The sequence below is a fragment of the Dasypus novemcinctus genome, chromosome 23, assembly GCF_030445035.2.
Source record: "Dasypus novemcinctus isolate mDasNov1 chromosome 23, mDasNov1.1.hap2, whole genome shotgun sequence".
NCBI lineage: Eukaryota > Metazoa > Chordata > Mammalia > Cingulata > Dasypodidae > Dasypus > Dasypus novemcinctus.
In genome coordinates this window covers 55461726-55480988 of record NC_080695.1, presented here as the reverse complement: position 1 = coordinate 55480988, position 19263 = coordinate 55461726, and the positions used below count along the sequence as shown (strand labels likewise).

The window sequence follows — 19263 nt, the reverse complement described above, 5'->3', positions numbered from 1 at the left end:
CCTTTGTTGTTTTTAATTTTAGAGGAGGTGGAGTCTGCTGGCAGGTTGCCTACTAAATACTTCCTGACACAGGTCCGTTCGCTGAACATGTACTGAACATCAGCGCTGCGCAGTGCCCAGGGGCAGGGAGGAGGACTTGCATATGTGTCCATGTTTAACCTATTCCAATGCACCTACGGAGAAAGAAGCCAAAGAGAGAGGAACAGAGTCAGTTTGGTCTGGGTATCTTCTTTGTTCTTCTAAGCCTCAGTTTCCCTGTCTGCAAAATGAGCAAAGATGGATTTGACCGTCTCTTCAATTCTTTGCCACTCTTCGATTCCAGAACTCAGCCAAGGTAAAGAATTTCTTTCCTTCCTTCTGAAGCCCTGCAGGCTGATGTGGAACTGCTTGTCCAGCTCCACCTTCTGGGGTGGAACCAGTGTGAATTGGAGTGGTCAAATGCTCAAAACTCTCAGATATCATTGGCTGTAGCCAGAAATAGAAAATCAGTCATGCCTGAGTTTTGGGGGCTCCCTCAGGATTCTGGTTGTCTTTGAAACAGGTCTTTAGGGAGCGGGTGGGCTGACTGCATGAGGTCCCAGCTTCCATTCGGGAATGCGCAGTGGTTTGGGCTCCCGGGCGGGAGTGTTGGGGGGCAGGCGATGGGCCAGCCAAGTGTTACTCCCAGCACTTTTCCCGGGGCTCAGAGCAGGCTGGCTGTGCTGCCAGCCAAGGCAGCCGGACTTCTTGTAACACTCCCGTGACGGGAAGATTCTGCCATCTGGGCAGTGGGAATTCTGCGGCCACGTCTTGTTGAGGGCAGGGCGCTGGCCAGCTGACCTCCTGAGGCCGGTCAGCCCACCCCAACCTGCCGTAGGCTGAGGGTCACCACCTAGAAAATAAATCACCCTAACTAGTTAGTCCACCATAAAGACTATATATAGAAGGAAATGGCTGGCAGCAACTTCTCCAAAACTCGGCTCATACGGCTAATTTCTAACGTCATCTGCAAAATCTGACCGTCTGGGATTCTCTAGTTGGTTCTTAGTTATGTCCCTGGGGATCCCTTCCTCCCCACAGTTTTATCTGGGTGACAAGTAAGTAAAGTGCTCATTCTGTTGTAGGGGAACGGAAGAGAAAAGTAGGGCTTTCTCCTTTTCTTCCACTGTACCCTTTAGGTATACTCATTTAGCAGTGATTTTAGATGGTTAAAATTAAAATTGTTAGGAGAATGGGGGAGAAGGAGGATACCACTTATTGGGCACTAACTGTGTACTTGACCCCCGTGGTTTCACTAAGTTGTAAAACCTGTATCATGTATATACTGTTATGGTATTTTTATGCCCAGTTTTATAAATGAGGGGACTGAATTACAGAGGATAACATATCTGGGGTCCCACAGCTGGTGGCTGCTAAAGCCCTGAGCCCTTCCCCTGTCCCTGTTCAGCTCCTTCTGTGGTAGTTTTTCCTTTCTTGACACCTGGCCAGCTAGTGTGAATCTTAGATCAGGGCTCTTCCTCATCCATCATTTGAACTGTGATCTTGAAAAGAACAGAAAAGCCAGCATGTCTCTTTCAGGCTCTAGAGATGCAGCTGTGAGCAAGGCAGAGATGACCCCTGTCTTCTCGTTTGGGCGGCCTGGAGTCACAGGCTCTGGGAGGGTCCAGGCCCGATGTGTGCGGCTGCAGGCCCCGCTGCCCGTGGACTCTTTCCTGCCTCTCTCCTGCTCGGTCAGAGTTTCTCAGCCTCAGCACTGTTGGTGGTGGGGGCCGGATACCTCTCTGCTCTGGGGTCTGTCTTGTGAGTTGTAGGGTGGGTAGCAGCAGGCCTGGCCTCTGCCCACCACGTGCCAGTACCTGCTGTGGTAGTCAGCCAAAGGGTGCTGATGCAAAATACCAGAAATTGGTTGGTTTTATAAAGGGTATTTATTTGGGGTAGGAGCTTACAGATACCAGGTCATAAAGCAGAAGTTATCCCTCACCAAAGTGTATTTTCACATGTTGGAGCAAGATGGGTGTGCCATCTGTGAGGGTTCAGACTTCCTGGGTTCCTCTGGGCTCAGCTCCTCTGTTTTCTCCACAAGGCCGGCTGTAGACTATCAGGTGAATGGCTCTGTCTCTCTCCCTGGGGTTTCTGCCGTGTCTAAGGGGCCGTCTCTATTCCTCTGTCTTCTTCTCCTGGCTCAGGGCCTCTCTTTCCTCTGTGAGCTGACTTCCTTGGGCTCCAGCTTAAGACTTCAGCATCAAACTCCAACATCAGAAACCCCTGCATCAAAACCTCCAACTCTGTCCTTTGCCATGCCTTTTATCTGTGAGTCCCCACCCCTAATGACGTGGCCCAGTCAAAGCCCTCATCATAACTTAATCATGCCCAGGTACAGACCAGATTACAAACATAATCCAATAGCTATTTTTGGAATTCGTAACCCTATCAAACTGCTACACGCGCCCTCTCCCAGTTGCAGCAACCAAAATGTCCCCCGACATTGCCCAATAACCCCCAGAGGGTAACATCACCCCTGGGTAAGAACCACTGTCCTAGGTCATGGCCGGAGAGCAACATGGGACCTCTCAAGTCCCAGGGCCAGCGCACGCCGGGGTCGTGGGCCTCTGCTTCCGGCTCTGCAGGCTAGCCCGTCATCGTCCAGGTCGGGGTTCAGCGCCAGGTCTGGCGCTCAGGACACAAGGCGAGTGGTAAGGCTGGCAGTGCTGCCCCAGGGGTCAACCTCAGCTTTGCCCCTGCTCCCCAGCCCCTGCCTTGCAGGATGCCAGTGACCCCAGCTCTTGAGCCTGGGACATAGATGTGACTGCCTGCCCCCAGAGGGTGGCATCTGGAAGGCGCGGCTCACAAAGTCTCCGTTTTATCTGAAGCACAGAAACTCAGTGCTGTGCTGCTGGTGCCAACGGCGGACACGCCTGGCAGGCCAGTGGAGATTTATTTGATGGGCACGAGGCCTCAGGAGCATGTTCCAGGCCTCTCTGGGGCAGGGACTCGCTTTGAACACTGAACTTGAGCAGCTCAGCAGATCCTACTCTATTTCAGGTTTTTTAATCGGCCAGAGTGCCTTGTAAATCAGCAATCACCAGTAAGGCCGGTTTCCTGTTGGGTGTAAAATCAGATCAATTTTTTTTTTTCCCCAAGCCTCTAGTATAATCTCTCTAATCTGTTAAAATAAATTTACTGTGAACAAGAAAACAACAAAAATACTAAAATTCCTTGCATTTCGGGGGCCCGTTGCCCTGTGGCTTGATAGGCACAATCGGATTTGGTTGACAGTACAGCTGCTAGAGCTAGAGTCTGTTTTTAACTTGAGGTCTCCCACTTCCTGGAAGGGGGATCTTGGGTGAGTCATTAGCTAATCAGAGTTTCAGATTTCCTAACTATAAAACAGGACTAAAATAGTGCCTACTTCCTAGAGATGTCGTGAGAATTAAACGAGTTAATGCTTACAAAGAGCTTCGAACTGTGTTTGATACATACTAAGTGCCCAAGAAATCCTAGCAATTAGAAGGATTTGGAGTCATATACATCTAGATTTGATTCATGGTCCCCACTTCTTAGCTGCTGTGTGATATTAGCAAGTGTCTTTACCTCTCTGAGCCTGAATCTTCCTTGTATTAATACCCATGATTGAGAAGGGCAGAGCAGTCAACTCATCCTAATTTGCCTTATTCCACATCCTCAGTCCCAAGCAAAACCTAGTTACAGTTGAAATAAATGGGAGTGCGGAACATGTAGTTGGTGTCAGTCAGTAAACAGGAGATTGCAGGAAGGAGCCTCGTCTCTTTACAGTTTGGGTGTGGATGTGTGTGTGTACGTGTCTGTGGGTGTTTCAGCTGTTCATCTCCTCCAACCCAGCAATGCCCGTGACATTTTCTTAAGCCGTAGAAATTTAGGGTTGCAAATTGACTGACCTAGAGCAGTGTTTAAAAAATCTTCCTTTTTCAGACAGAAGGAAGGTATTTTGTCAGGCTTTAATATGCCACAGCCTATTGCCTTCCTTTTGATTTTCTCACCGCCTGTAACAATAACAAGCCCTGAATAAATTGTAAGCTTGGTAGTACTGGAGACTTTATAGCTTAGTCTGTGTGGGATAAGTTATGACCCCTAAAAATGGGAAATAGAAACAGCTTTTTTTTTTTTTAATTTATTTATTTTTTTATTGACTTTGTAATAATATTACATTGAAAATATATATGTGAGGTCCCATTCAACCCCACCCCCCCACCCCACCTCTCCCCCCCCCAGCAGCACTTATTCCCATCATCATGACACATCCATTGCATTTGGTAAGTACATCTTTGGGCACCTCTGCACCTCATGGTCAATGGTCCAGATCATGGCCCATACTCTCCCCCATTCCATCCAATGGGCCCTGTGAGGGTTTACAATGTCCGGTGATTGCCTCTGAAGCACCATCCAGGGCAGCTCCATGTCCCAAAGACGCCTCCACCTCTCATAGAAACAGCTTGACGCTCATCCTGAAACCTTTCTCAGGTGTTGCACTGAGTTGGTTTTCAGAGATATCTTTGGCTCCGATTATGGAAAGCTGAGTAAACGTAACCCGGGTTAATGCTGAAAGCTAACCTCTGACAGAGATCGACCTCAGTTCCCTCGTACACCTTGTCAGGGATGCCTCGTTGCTCTTTGGATTCAATCCATGTTCCTTTCTAGGACCCACAGGGACTGCCTGGCTCTCGTCTCATGCCACGCCCCCCGCGGCAGGCTGAGCGCCAGCTTCTCCTCACGCCTTCCGCCTCAGAGCCTTCCTGGCTGCTGTTCCCTCGGCCTAAATGCTTATCCTCTTCCCCACCTTGGACGAGGAGTTCATTCCTGTTCCTTCTGTGAAGCCCAGTTTAGTTCTCACTTCCTCAAATAGTCTTCTTGATCTCCCATCCCGGATGCCGGGTCCCTATTCCGCGGCCTCCCTGCATCCTCTACGTGGTCGCATTTCTCACAAATGGACCGAAATCGCTAATTCTGTAATCACTTGTTTAATATACGATGATGGAGTCAGTCAGTCGATTCCTCTTCTGCCCATCTCGGTAACACCGTATGTGTTCACTGAAAAGGTAGTAGTTGTGTAATTTTACAGGCAAGAGAAAAGAGCGCTCAGAAGCAGGGATTCTAGATCCAGAGCCCCTGCATTTGGCCAAATCCTGGCTCCGACTCTTCATAGCTGTGGTTACTGTTAACAGTAATCCTCTTGAGAAAGTGGCCATCTGGCTTAAGAAGATGTCAATTATTTGTGCCACATTGTGGCTTTGTTTTAAATGCAAGCTACGTGATCCTGGAAGAGATGTTTCAAGCCTGAATTTCCTCATCTATGAATGGGGTCAGCATTATCCACCCCACATGGTGGGGGGTGAGAGCTCACAAAGGTGGGTCTGCAGACTGCCAAGCACAGCTGAAGTTCACAGCAGGTGTTTGATGGACAACAGTAGCCTCAGCGCTGCGTGCAACTGATTGGCAGCTCCTCAGGTGCCAAGATTCAAGATTGCCGGAGCTTCACCAAGATCTGAGAAGCTGCACTGGGTTCATACAAGAATGCCTCGGGGGAGCAGCCTGCTTCTCTCGGATTTAAACCAAACCAAACCTAAAAATAATAATGAGTAAGCCAAGGTGCTGGTTGTACATGGCAGCTAATGAGGGAGCAGGACGCCTAATTGGAGGATGTCATTGCTGAAGCTGTGGTGGGCTCTGCTGACAAACACAGTAAGTGTAGATGTGACTACGTATTAGCTCTCCAGTGAGTCAGAATGCGGTGAGTATGTGAGGCCGAGATCACGTTAGGAAACAGATGTTGTTTAGATGTAGGATGAGCCTGTTGGTGGCAGCCCTTCAAGCCCACGCTTTTTAAAACAAATACTTCATTTGATGATTATTAGGAGCCAGACACTATTCTAAGTGCTTTACAAATAGTAATTCAACCAGTCCTGATAACAGGCCCGAGAGGTAGGTGCTGTTATCCCTATTTCACGTATGAAGCAACGGAGGCCCTGAGATGTTGAGTAACTTGCTCGAGGTCAAACAGAAAGTCAAGGGCACAGGCCAGTGTTTGAACACCAGGTATGCTGGTGCAAGTGTCTGTGCTCTCAGCCGCTGCTCTTTGCTGAAGTCACGTGGGGTGAAGAATGAATGACATTGGATTAATTAATGCAGAATACCAGCTTTCTTCTGGAATTGGCCAGACCAACTGTCTCTGGTCCTGAACTCTACACATGTCTTTTGTAATGACTGTCTCCATTGATGGAACTTGTCTACTGGATTCTGGGACACATCATTGGGAAGGGTGTAGCCTTCAAATTGATGGAGGCTAGATAATCTCTTCTCTACACATTTGACACCATGCTCCCTCCGTGTCCTCTCCTAAAACTGATTTTCTTGTACTCTATTAAAAATGTGTGAGTAGTTTACCATACCTGCTGGAAGCAGGGTCTTAATTAGCCTTAATTTTTGAAGTCTGCAGCTGTAAACTGTGTTGAAAAGATTGAAAAGATTAGTGCACTAGTAATAAGATAATTGTCCCTGAGAAATGCTGTTAGCATGTAAACACAGTTAGCGTGTGAAATCAGAACAACTGTAATATTTCCCCCTTTTGGTGTTTAGAGATGCTCCTGCATGAATAATTATAACTAAATGTGAAGTGCGGAAATGGAATACTGCATGCTCTGCCTTTTATTCTTTCTCACTTGTGTCATGGCTCAGAAATAAAAGTCTGCTTAGTGGAATCTCTCCTGAAACACGCCTCCCCTCCCCCAGCAGCTATTGGAAATTAAAACCAGGAGTGGGGTGACTTTGAGGGGAATTCCCCAACATTAGGGATGCTAGACATATAAAACCCACTGATTCCAGCCTTTTAGGAGGGCTTTGGGTTAGATGGAAAAGATCACACACATGTACCTGCACATGCTTGGGAATGCTTACAATTATTTGTATGTGCACATACACACACATGCATCCACACACATGCATATGAATGCACACTCTGCACATACAAACATGCATACACAAACACTCGTAAGCATGCATACACACACATACAAAGGTGTACACATATACATGCACGCATGCACATACTCATACACATGCATCCATACACATGCATCTCATGCACACTCATACACATACTCAAAGGCATGTATTCACACATACACAGCCATACACATATATACACACATGCATTCGTGTGCATACACTCACACACATGCATCCACACATGCATGCTAAGAGCTGAAGAGAAATGGCTGTGGCTACATAGACCAGAAGCAGATGCAATAAACCTGGATCTTAGACTAGAAAAGTGGCACTGACGTATGCTGTACCTGCTGCCGCTCTGGTGGCCTACCCTTGTTTGTGTTAAGGTTTTGATAAATTTTTGATAAATTGGGAACATACTCTCATTTTGTGATGTCTGAATATCTAACATCTCCCCAGCATATTGTAGCTCACTGGATAGGCCATGTAGCCCCTGAAGACACACCGCCTTTCTGCTTCCCCGTCTCTGACATTAGCCAGTCAGTAGGTTGAGCTGGCTGACTCCTGCTCATTCTTTTATTCCCAAGGCAAGTCTTGGGACCTGCAGGAGAAATTATCTTGACTTGTGGTGAGCAGGGATCCTACAACTCATAGGTTGGCTGAGTTCTCAGCAGTCCTCTCTTACGTTCCAACCTAGCCTGATCTGAGGTTCAGGTAACTGGGGTGCAACAAGAATGTTACCGGGTGCATTCTGTGTGTTGGTCCCCGGGCTTAGTTAAGCTTAAAAAAAAAGAAAAGAGAAAAAAAGTTAATTCCTACGGACCTGGGAATTTGGGCAAGTGGTCCAAACGGTATACAGCAAGGAGTGACGAAAACCCAGGGCTATTCTACCTGTGGGAGTGAACCCTACGCCCAGCCCATCACCTTTGGGTGTATGTTCACGTGCTCTTCTTGAGGCAGCTCAGCCTTGGACTTGGTGGCCAAGTTTGCTTTACAAGGACGGCTCATATCCCATGCTTCCCTCCAGGGCTGGGGCCACTAAATGAAAGTGGTCCCGAGAAACCAGAGATTGCCAACCACAGTGCCCACAGCAGCTTTGCCAGCTGCCTGCGTGAGGGAGGCAGTTCTGGGGTGGGGGGTGGCGTGTGGTGAACCAGGGGGCACTCGTCCCTTCTAAGAAAGACAGCTGCCACTCGGCTCCAGAGAGCTGGTGTCTTGTGGCAATGAGAGCTACACATCGCGGGACCTGCTGGCATTCCCAGAAATGCTAGAACTTTGCCGTTTTCTGGGAGACTCCCCAAGTGTTCAGTGTTGGCAGTAGAGTTAACTTTTTTATTCAACTTTGCACGGACTGAACCGAACATGTCTGAGCAAAGGACTGCCTCTCAGTCCCTGGTTTGCTGCCTCTGCAATAAGCCTTTGAAGATAATATTCTCAAAGTGCCTGCTAAACAGAGGCAATTGCTGGGTCATCAGCGGTATTCCCACCGACCCGAGACTGCCAGCTCTGACTTGCGTTGTGTTTCTGTACTTTGTTCTCCTCCTTTCCCGCAGATGTCCAGATGAAGCCCCTGGGGAGGAGACTTAGTATCCTGAATAGATCCTAGGGTCCGGGGGAGGATGTGGCTCCTGGGGGCCAGGGTCTCCCACCCCCCACCCCCGCTGCCTCAAGGCAGGAAAGCTTAAAAGTAAAAGGAGCCCTGGAGGCTCAGGGTCAGCCCGACAGCTCCGTGCAGCGCGCCCCCTGGTGTCCATTATCTTGCCTGGGGCTCTCGCCTGACCTTGGCACTGAGTCTGGCAGTTTTGGCTTTCTGGGTGTAGAATCGGTCGTTTCAGAAGCAGAGCCATTGAGAGGGAGTTGAGGAGGGCTCCCTATTCACCCATGAAAGGGGCTCATTGTACACAGTGGTGTGCCTGGACCCCCTTCCTCTCGCCGCCCCCCCTCCCCAGCTGGGGCTTTGTAAGCGGCCCGCAGGATGCTCCATCCCAGGCTGTGCTTTCTTCCCATCTTCCTGTCCCGGGACCCCGGGGCTGCCCTGTGCGGGAGGGGACCTGGGCCCGCACACGTTTTCAGCGTCTTGGGCCAACACCGTTGTCGTGGGTGATGGGAGAACTTCCTTCCGAGAGAACGAGGAACAAACAGCTGCCAGTTCACTGGCAGCTGCAGGAGGTGGCCGTGCAGGAAGTGAGAAAACAGTTGGCGTTAATAACCGCTTCCTGTTCTGCCCTCTGGCCCCGTGTCTCCCCACCCCGCCACCCCCCTGCCTGAGCCGGCCCGAGTCAAGATGTTGAACTGGAGGTAGCGCTTGTAAGCTAACGAGCTGCCGTGCTGAGCTTCTCGTGAATTAGTAGAGATTTTCTCTTTCTCCTCTCCAGCTTTGGATCCTGAGCTTTTCTTTCCTGGGGCCGGGAGTGAGGGAGGGATTCTGCTGAATAAACTGTCAAGTTGGTAAAGTGGTACCTTCCTTTGGAAGGGAGGATAAAGTACGGTGGTTAAGAGTTAGGAGGGCACAGCTCACACTCAGATCTCTAGGGCCCGGCCAAGTTCTATGGCCCCAGCTGTCGCTGTACTAACCTGCATGCCCAGTTGCCCAAATCTTCTGACATTTCAAGAAAAACTATAAATCTGGGTATTAAAAAATCACCCAGTTTTTAAATATTTGCAACATGTTTATATAGAGATATTTTCTATCTTGTAGGTCAGCCCTAAACCATTTCCAAGCATGTTGGCCCCTTGTGTTCTTTGTTTTCATTTTGTTTTTATTTTTACTTTAGTGAAAATATATCAGGTTTAAACTGGCCTGGCTTGAATCCCTAGCTCTGTGGCTTTTGGGCGAGGCTCGTGAGCTCTCGGAGCCTCAGGCTCCTCTTCTGTTACTTAGGAATAATAACGCAGGGTGTCCACCGCCTGAACACATAGTCACATGCGTGATGTCATCAAGGGCATCTTCCAGAGCTAAGAGCCTAGAATAAACTCTTCTCTTGCCTCCAGACTTTGTGGACATTCTGAAGTAGCCATCGCAGAAGAGGATTCATTGAAATAGTGCATAGAGGTGGCTGACTATGGTCCTTGTAAGGACTTGACAGTAGGAAAGCTAGCCATTGTCCTCACCATCCTCAGGGTTCTCGTGGTGAAATAGAGGAGGAGGCTGGGGTGGGTGGGAAGCCCTGAGCTCCTCTCCTGCTGAGACCTCCTGTCCTTCACCCTGACTCTAACTGGAGGAAGCTGTGCCCTGCAGGCCCTTTGCCAAACAGCATCTCTCCAGCAGCCCAGGAAGGAGGCTCCCATTCCCAGGCCCCTCCCAGAGCCCTGGAGGAGCGTCTCCACAACCACCACAAAGCTCTCCACTTGTCATCCTTGTTCCCCTATCCTGGGATGGGTTTTTTCCCCATGGCTTGAGTCAGCAGTTCTGTGGGTGGCCTCTTGGAAACACTCCAGACGTTTCGGCACTGCTGAATCACAGTATTCCCAGAGCTGGGATACCCTGGTATCTTGTGAACAAAAAGATGTCCTGGTTAGAGGCTATTGTGAGGGAACTGAAGAAGAGGAAGTGAAGTGAGAGGGCATGGGGGGAGGTACACAGAAATTTATTTTGGCTAAAAGGGATGAGCCAGCATTCGACATCAAGAAACTTGGATTCTAGACCGAGTTTTGATACAAACTGTGTGTCCCTTAGGAAATTCACTTCGCTTCTTCGGATCTTCTCTGCCTTGCCAGTAAATGATAAGTTCGATTCAGGTCAGGGATAGAAATAAGTTTCATCTCACAGGAAAACTGGAGTTTTTTGGCAACATCTGCTCATGGGAAGAATTGAGAATTTGAGGCCAAGTAATTGCAAGTTATGTATGCCCAGGACACCGTTTAGGGAAGTAGCTCACATGTAGCCTATCTGCCTAAGTCTGTTTCTTGCACCCATAGTCTTGGATTCTGGGGCTCCAATCTGCAACATTTCACTGTGGAGCAGAAAGCCTGCGCAGCAGTCCTAGAAGCCATAGCACAGAGCTTGGTGTCTTTGGAACTCTGGACACTGTTTGCCGGCACTTGCAGTCTCGGTTCCAGTTGGGCCGCCTGCATCTTGGCGACCACAGCAAGTGGGAGCGAGATTGATAGGTGTCGCAGCCTGGGCCTGGGAGAAGCTAATTATTGGGCTGAGCTCGAGGTGTGCCTGCTGATCCCAGCTCCAGGAAAGCTTGCGTCCAGATCGAGCCTGGGTGGCCCATTCCGAAGGATGTGGGACCCCAGAGAATCCCTGCCACCACCTTGAGTCTGGCTGTGTTGGGTGGAGGCTGCATTTCTCACTTCTTTCTCAGTACGTGGCATGTCTTGTTCATGGAGTGAAAATGCCTTTGAACTATGAAAAGCAGAACATTGTCAAGTGATAGTAATTGTCCTCTATGGGGAACTAACATTTGTGGCTCATCCACCCTGAGCTAGGCTGAGCAAAGCTCTGATGTACATCTCAGCCATCTTCACAAGGACCATGTGGAATGGTTATTATTATTATTACGAACTATAACAAGTTTAGTAATTAACCTGAGGACTCACAGCCAAGAAATCGACTGATCTGGAATAATGAGCATCTTTTCCCTTCCCTGCTGTATGTGGCTTCCTGCTGCTGCTGCTCGTGGAACTGGATTGTGCATTAGTGATTCCCATTCAAGATATACTCGGTACCACAGGGCAGCAGTGTAGCTCAGGGGCGGGGCTGCCCTTGAATCCTGGCTCTGCCGCTCAGTCATGAGTGACTGTGAGCAAATGTCTTCTCCTCTGAGTCTCAGATGTGCCATCCGTACAATGGGGCCGCTGATACCGACCTCCTGCGATCTTTGTTCAGACTTAAACATGCTAGTATGTAACACAGCACACTGTGCCTTGCATATGGTGTGAACCCAGCATTAACTGGTATTTTCATTGTTGTCAATACTGACTGGTGGTGTGACCTTAGGCAAGTTGTCTGAATGTGGGGGTGACGGGCCGTAATGCTTGGTCAGGAGCTTCGTTGTCTTGCCATGTTGCCACATCTTCCAGTCTTTAAAAGAAGCGAGAAGTCTGGATTTGCATGTGAAGTATCCTGCTTTGAATACATTGGCAACAGTTTCAAATATTTTATCAGTGGTGTTGGTGAAGAAAGCACAGCCGTGGACCATCCACAGGCCACCAATTGGCTGCTCTGTCTTAATACCTCATGCCTCCAGGCTCTGATCTTTAAAATAGATACATTAAAAACTTTCTTGTTCTGAGCATTATAATTCTATGTACATTAAAGAAAAATTCCAGAACCTTTTAAGGCAGAGCAAAGTGATATACCACGGATTAGGTTCTGGTTACCGGTCATCTGTGTGCTGAGCCGAGGAGCCACTGCAGTAATGCCCAGTTACCATACTGCCCTAGTGTCAGGGCTGAAAGAGGTGGGAGGAATGCAGAATAGCACAGAGACCCATCAAACTTGTAAAACTTTAAAAAGAAAGAGAGCGAGATCCGGTTTTTGGCCTTAAATAAGTGCCAGCATCTGCTGAGGCGATGAGAAGCCCCCGGCCCCCTCCGGGGTGTCTGTTTCCTCCCCAGCCCTCTCTGAAGGTGAGTTAGCATTTCCCAACAAGGTGAGTGCTGTGTGGTTCTGGCCCGTGTCCCCGTTCCAGAGGCCGCCTCGCTTGGAGAACAAGAAGAGGTCTGTGTCGCTGGCGTCCCCCCTCCGTTGCCCAGTGGCGCCTGCCATGCACGTGCCCTGCCTTCCCATCAGCAGCCACCGACGTCCCCCCTGGGATGTCCAGACAGAGCCCCGTCATCTGAGCACCTTGACTGCTGTAACTGGACCATGAGGAGTCACATCCCGGGGAGGGAATGGTGGGAAAGAGGAGGCTGGCGCCTAGGTTTCTGGGACAGGAGGGAATCTTCTGCAAGTAAGTGGGGAGGGAGTAGGGTGTGGAAAATGCCTTCAGCATCATGGGAATTTCCTGGGGATGCAGGGTGTGAGCCACCAGTCCTGGTGGGAGTTGGGTGTCAGTGGTAGGTATCCTATTCTTGCCTTTGTCTGGCTTTGTTCCCTTGGAAGCTTTCCAGTCTTGCATTGCCCACGGTATTATGCAGGTTCTCAGACTTCAGTGTACATGAGCACCCCCCAGGGTGTGTAATAAAAATGTAGATTCTTTGGATCTTTTCCCAAAACTTCTGGTTTGGTAAGTTCAAAACTTTGAGAACCACTGAGATAATGGTTTCTGGCACCTTCCATACTGAGTGCCATTCCTGACTCCAGCTCTGATTTGTTCTGTGTTTTTGAGCAGGCTCTCCCTCCTGAGCGTCAGTTATCTGATCTGTAAAATGGGGAGAACAATACCTCTCTGGCAGGGTTGCAAGTATTGCATGTGCTTGCCCCTAAGTAAGCACTTGAAATAAATTCACTAGATTTATCCATTTCCTAGCTGCAAAAAAACTAGTATCTATGACGACTTGCAGTTCAGAAAACTGTGGCTTAGTAGGGTGGTGGTAAAGAGATATGTCTCCGCCTTCGAGAAGAAGAAGAAAATAAAGATTACTTTTGGGCTTTTTCCTGTATACTAAGTGTTTTAATTACCTGATTTTATTTAATGCTTGGGACAACCCTCAATGTTGTTCATAGCATGTTTTCTAGACAAGGAGGTGGCTATATATCTTGGTTTGCCTGGGACAGTCTGGGTTTCTACCTGTTATCCAGGTCTAATTATTAATTCAGCCCCTTTTTACTTAAAAAAAAAAGGGGGACACAGAAGACAAATCCTCTGGTCTTGTGCAAATGAAAAAACTAAAGCCCAGAGAAGCTAAGGAGTTTGCCTTGAGGTCATAGAACTACTGAGTGGTCTTGCTTGACTTGAACCCAGGGCACCCAAATCCCACGTTCTTTTCCATTAAATGATCTTGTTTTCCCTGTGCCCCATAGGACCAGGGCAAGAGCCCATGTGGGCCTCTGATTTGGAAGCCAAACAGCTTAGCCTCTGGTGAGCCCAGTTCCCCAGGGTTGCAGGACTGTGGTTGGTGAGTGCTTATTCTTTCCAGCCCCATGAAGTGCTCATTGCATTTTTTGAGGTGCCTCGTGTTTGATGGTGACTAGGAGTAAAGCCCCATCTCCTGATGGTGGAAGCTTCTCAGCCTGTTACCAATCAGAGGCCAAGCCATTCTCCAAAGAAGTGTCTCCCTGAGAGTGTCTCTGGCGAGAGATTGGACTGTGGGTGCCTGTTGTCTATCTCGTAGCTTGGGGACCCATGGCTCCAGTGGCTTGAGCCTCAGTATTGTCATGTCCACACCAAAGCCATTGCTTAACCCCCAAGGGCAAATAGTACCTTTTGATATCTTAGATGAAAAGCAAGAGAACGCCTCTTCCTCCAGCTGAAGCTTAGCTCAGGACTCAGGACCAATTGGGAAGCCAGAAATGTGAGACGCCTGCATGGAATGATAATGAACCAATTTCTTCCTCCTCTCTGCTGCTTCCTTTATTGAAGCTTAATTGCTTGTTCAAATGAGACCTTTGGCCTTGATGGAGGTGTATTGTCACTGGAAAATATTTGAGCTTGGCTTCCTGGTCTCACAAGCAAGATGTGTGAGATGCAAATAAGTTTCATGTCTCCAGAACCCGTAACTAGGCTCCTGCCTGGTCTTTAAGCCGTTAGCTTGGGGAATGGAAGTGCACAGAGTGTCCTGCTCAACTCATTTCCTTGTCCCTTATGGTCCCCGCCGGGCATAGTGCTAGCCCCTGAGTCTGAACTCAGTAAACATATGTAGATTGACTTGGCTAACTCCACACAGTTCCCTGCTGTGGCCAAGTGACTGCGTTCTGATTTTAATCATGACATAGGTACTGATTTCTGTCAGCCATAAAAAAAAGCATACAGATACTGAAAAAGGAATCCCAGTGTTCATGAAGGTGGTACTGTTTACTTACCATCATTATTCTCCCCTTTGGTGACATTATCCAAATTGCAAGACTACCTTGTCTAAAGGGGGACTTTATTCTCCAGTAGAGCTACTGTAAAATAGTGAAGCATAGGTTTCTCTGGGCTCTGGGTGTGACTGCAGGGCTCACCACTTACTAGCCCTGTGACCTTGGACAGCCACTCATTCTCTCCAAGCATCAGTTTCCCCATGTCTATGATGGGGATTCATGAAAACATCTACCACACAAGGTTGTTACAAGGGGTCAGTGAAATGATGTATTTAAAGAGGTTAGCTCAGTGCCTGGAACATAGTAAGTACTGAACATGTATCAGCTTTGATTAGTATTCACAACTGTTCTGAGCCTTGATCCAGAAATGTGTCCACGAGATAAAGCTCAGAATAAACCAGAGGAATGAAAACTCTATCTCAAGGCAAGCTGTTTCTAAGTGATCATTTCCTTTAATGTTGGTGTAAAGGCATTTAAATAATACGTTTTATCAGAAAGAGTAAAATAAAGCTATGTGCTTTAACTAGTCAGTTGGCTTGTCTTGGGGCCATTTCTCTTTGAAATGGCCCCCCTTTATTCTCACAGTAAGCAGCATGGTCTTGGTGCTTTGTAAATGGAGAGCAGTGCAGAAGGACTGTTGTATTTGGTGAAGAGTGCTGAGAGCTAACTCATAGGCAGCACAAGGTCCTGATGGTTGAATATTTCCTTGTGTGGTGTCATGATACAGCTGGCAAAGAACCTGGCACATAGTAGGCCCTCAATAAAGGATAGCTATTAGTTGTGACTTCCTGTCCCTCCGATGTGTTTGTGGACGTAAGAGAGTATTTATCACTTACGTTGCAAGGCGCCGGGTGTTCACAACAAATACTTTCTGGGTCTTTAAAGATCACTGTTTGCAAAGCTTATCAGTTAGTCATTGCCACAATAATGCAGTATAACAAACCTCCCTAAAATGCAAAGGCTTGAAACAACAAGCATCTCTCCTCTCTGTCTGAGGCTTGGCTAGAGACCGGCTGATCTCAGCTGGGCTGGCTCCAGGTGGCAGGTTGGGCCCAGGTCTGCCCACGGGTCTCTCAGCCTCCTCGGACCAGCAGGTCGGCGGGGCTGTGCTCTTCTCACGGCAATGGCCAGAGCATAGGAGGGCACGCTCAATCGCACTGCCCTATATCAAGTTTCCTTTACGTCACATCTGCTAACCTCCCATTGGACAAAGCAAGTCAAAAGGGCAAGCGCAAGGTCAAGAGAAGGAGAAGTACGCTCTGCCCCTGATGGGAAGAATTGCCAAGTCACATGACCAGATGAGGGCCACTAATTCAGTCTACCCAGTTCCCCATTTGACTTCCCCAATTCAGTCATTGCAGTAGGTGATCTGAAAGGGCTGTCCTTGCTTTCAGCTGTTCTGTGTTTCCTGGTACCCACATTAAGACTCTAAAAGCAACCCCCTCTAGCATCCTAACACATTGCACATTCCCCTTTGGTCTCCAGAGCCTTTCCCCTGACAGACAGGAATTGACTCTACTGTAAACCAAAGAGTCCCAATTTAGACAGATAGGACGGATTAGGTAGACAGCATCATTGACCCGGTTCCACTTCGTTAGCCTTTCCAATTAAGGAGGATGTTGCTGAAAGTGAGACCTCACAGTTAGGAAGGCAGACCTTGGAGCCACTGGTCTGAGCCTGTTTGGGGGAGAGTCTTACATTTTGAATTTGTGTGAAAGGAGGGGAGCAAAACTGGTTGGCAGGTGAATCCCAAGAGTTCTTGATGTGGCCACTTGTGAGTACTTTATCTTCTCCCCTGGCTAGTTAATGAGCATATTAAATAGCTCTCTTTTGAGCTTTTGTCTTCCAGAAGCTTTTTAATGAATCTTGGACCCCTGACCGTGTGCAGATAGGGGTCCCAGTAAAGAATAGTTGCTTCCCTGTGTCCAGATATCAGGCTCTTGGTTTTGTCAACAGAGTTGACAGGGGCTTCCTGTGGCTTCCTTAGGGACTCAGGATGGCATTCGCTCTTCTCCACCCCTTGGGGATTCTGAGCAATGAAGCATAAGCTCCAAACAATAGCCAAATGGGGTGTGAAGTGTAGCTTAATTAGTCTGGGCAAGCACCCAACACCCTGGTGCAATGCTTTGCTAGGAACTGGCTTTGAGAAAGAGGCTAATATTTGAGGCTGAGATGCAGCTTATCCTCCAGACAAAATATAGATGGTGGGATTTACCTGGAGAGGGAGACAGACAAAAAAAAGTGATTTTGACCTGCAGAGCAGAGATGTTGCATCCTCTGCCTCACTAAAGCAGCTTTACAAGGCCTGACTCAGGGCCATGCCTCTAGAAGACATAAAAGGGCCCTGCCCAATGTGCTCACTTAACACATGGAAATGGAAGTAAAAAGTCTGCTCTTCCAGGGTGTGAGTGATAAAAGAGCTGGCTGGAGGGGGCTTTCCAGGGGGGAGCTCCTTGGGAAGGTGCTAGTAAGAGTTTGAAGAGAATTGCCTGCAGTATTTACCTCAAGACTTTCCCAAATTCCTTTATATGCCAAGGCTGAAATGTGGAGGGACGGGGAGAAGTCCTCTCCCCCGCATTTTCCTGGGATTGAAGCAATATTCAGTATCTGGGGGAACATGAGAATTAGAGTGGGCTGTTCTCTTGGCAACTTGCTCTGAGTGGTGCCATTGAGGAAGTGCTGGGAATTGGACTCGTGACTGGAATTGGGGAAGGTGTATCCCTCATCTTGAAAGTCTCGAAGCTCTGAACGTTCCTGAGATCGTGCCTCTTATGCTCACTAGAATTAGGCATCATTGTAAGGAGATCACAGAGCAGCGATGAAGAAAGCGAGTGACAGTTCACCTAGGATAGGGTTTCGAACGTTCCAGTTTCCCTACTTGTTCTTCCTGTTGGTGGTTTAGGCCAGTGGGCTGGTGCTAAGTTGCATGGCTTCCTAGAAGCCTGTGTTTAAAAATCTTCTGGGATAAAGCAAAGACTCAAACTGTGTCTGTAATTGAGGGCCCTAAAATCATGCCCATGCTTTGAAATAGGCTGCCTAAGTTGTTTTCTCAAAATCATGATGGGTTTGAATCCAAGATGGTTAAATTCAGAGCAGACAGGGTACAGGCCAAAATAGCCTTTCTGTGCTAAGTTTCCATTACCTATTCCTCATCAGTTCCTTCCTCCTTCTGTGCCCCTCCCGTCCCCCCTAAAGAGTTCATGTTTAATGACCCGAGGCATTACCCCCAAGCATTTCCAGTCAATTGGCTTTTGTAGAGAGGGAATAAATAGCGGTTACTCGGGCCTCCTCTATCCTGAAAAGGAGCTTCTCAGCCCACTGGAAAGTGCTACTCAACCCGGGAATGAAGCCCCTTTCTTTTCTTTGTCTCATCTCCTTCCTTCCCTCATTCTTCCCAAGATCAGACACAAATTGATGTCCTTGCCCCTAATAACGACTTTATATTCTTTCAGGTTCATTACCAAGCATCTTATAGACCCTTCGATTCCTCCCTAGAGAGGATTTGAACATGCATGGAGATATTTGATGAGCGTGCTGTGCTTATTATTTCTTTCCACTTCATCATTTTGCCGGCTCTCTGTGCTGGCACCCCCACACAAACATCTTGAGCCCTCCTTCATTGCTTGGGTATGGGAAGAAGTGTTGGGGTGCAGTGGGGCCCAGCTGTACTCTCTCTCTGTAATGAGGGTAGACAGAAAGGGCTATCCTCCCCCTGTGGTTGCTTGGGCACTGAGTCTATCTAGCTTTGTTTTAAAATGATGCCGGAGTAATAAGGTAAATTTCCCCCACCACTCACATAGGTTTTCCTCTTTCTTTCCTGCAGGAGCCGCATCCAAGTCCACTGATCGCTCTCGAGACCCAGGTCAGTACCTTCCCGTGGTCTTTGCCACTTGTCTCTGCTTGGAAGCTCTTGGACCAGCTCTCCAGAGGGCGTCTGGGCATCCTCTTGGCTCAGTGGCTCAGAGAGGCTGGACGGGCACTTGCGGCCGTCCACCTGGCCCTTTTGGATGGGATTGTGCAAGCACACGTGCCCCACAAGCTGGCTGACTCTTTGTATATGTGTGTGATCATTTGTGCATCTGAATCTAGGGCAAGAATCGTAAACGTTTCTTTTGAGTTTTAATCTGTCCTTTGTTCCTGCCCATCAATGATGAGAAGGCCATTGCAAAGGGAGCGAGGGGATGGAGAGGGACGATGTTGCTGGCAGGCCGTTTGGGAGGATCTGATTGCAGTGATACTTCTGTGTGGGGCAGATGGCCAGGGGGTCTCGTAGGGGAGGGCATGGCCCTTAGTGCCCACTTGCTGCCCTCCAGCAGAGCAGCCTTGACTATGGGTCTTGGAGTCCCAGTGGACCCAGGTAGAATTCCAGCTCTGCGTCTTCTAGCCCGGTGCTG

General features: G+C 48.5%; 1 protein-coding gene across 1 annotated transcript in view; it reads left to right on the top strand.

Moving 5' to 3' along the window:
* XYLT1 (xylosyltransferase 1) overlaps positions 1 to 19263 on the top strand; it is a 313276-nt gene that overhangs the window by 74183 nt on the left and 219830 nt on the right. The window contains exon 2 of the mRNA XM_012530405.2: positions 18693 to 18731. Within this exon, the coding sequence (XP_012385859.2) occupies positions 18693 to 18731 (39 nt within the window). The remainder of the gene's footprint in view (positions 1 to 18692; positions 18732 to 19263) is intronic.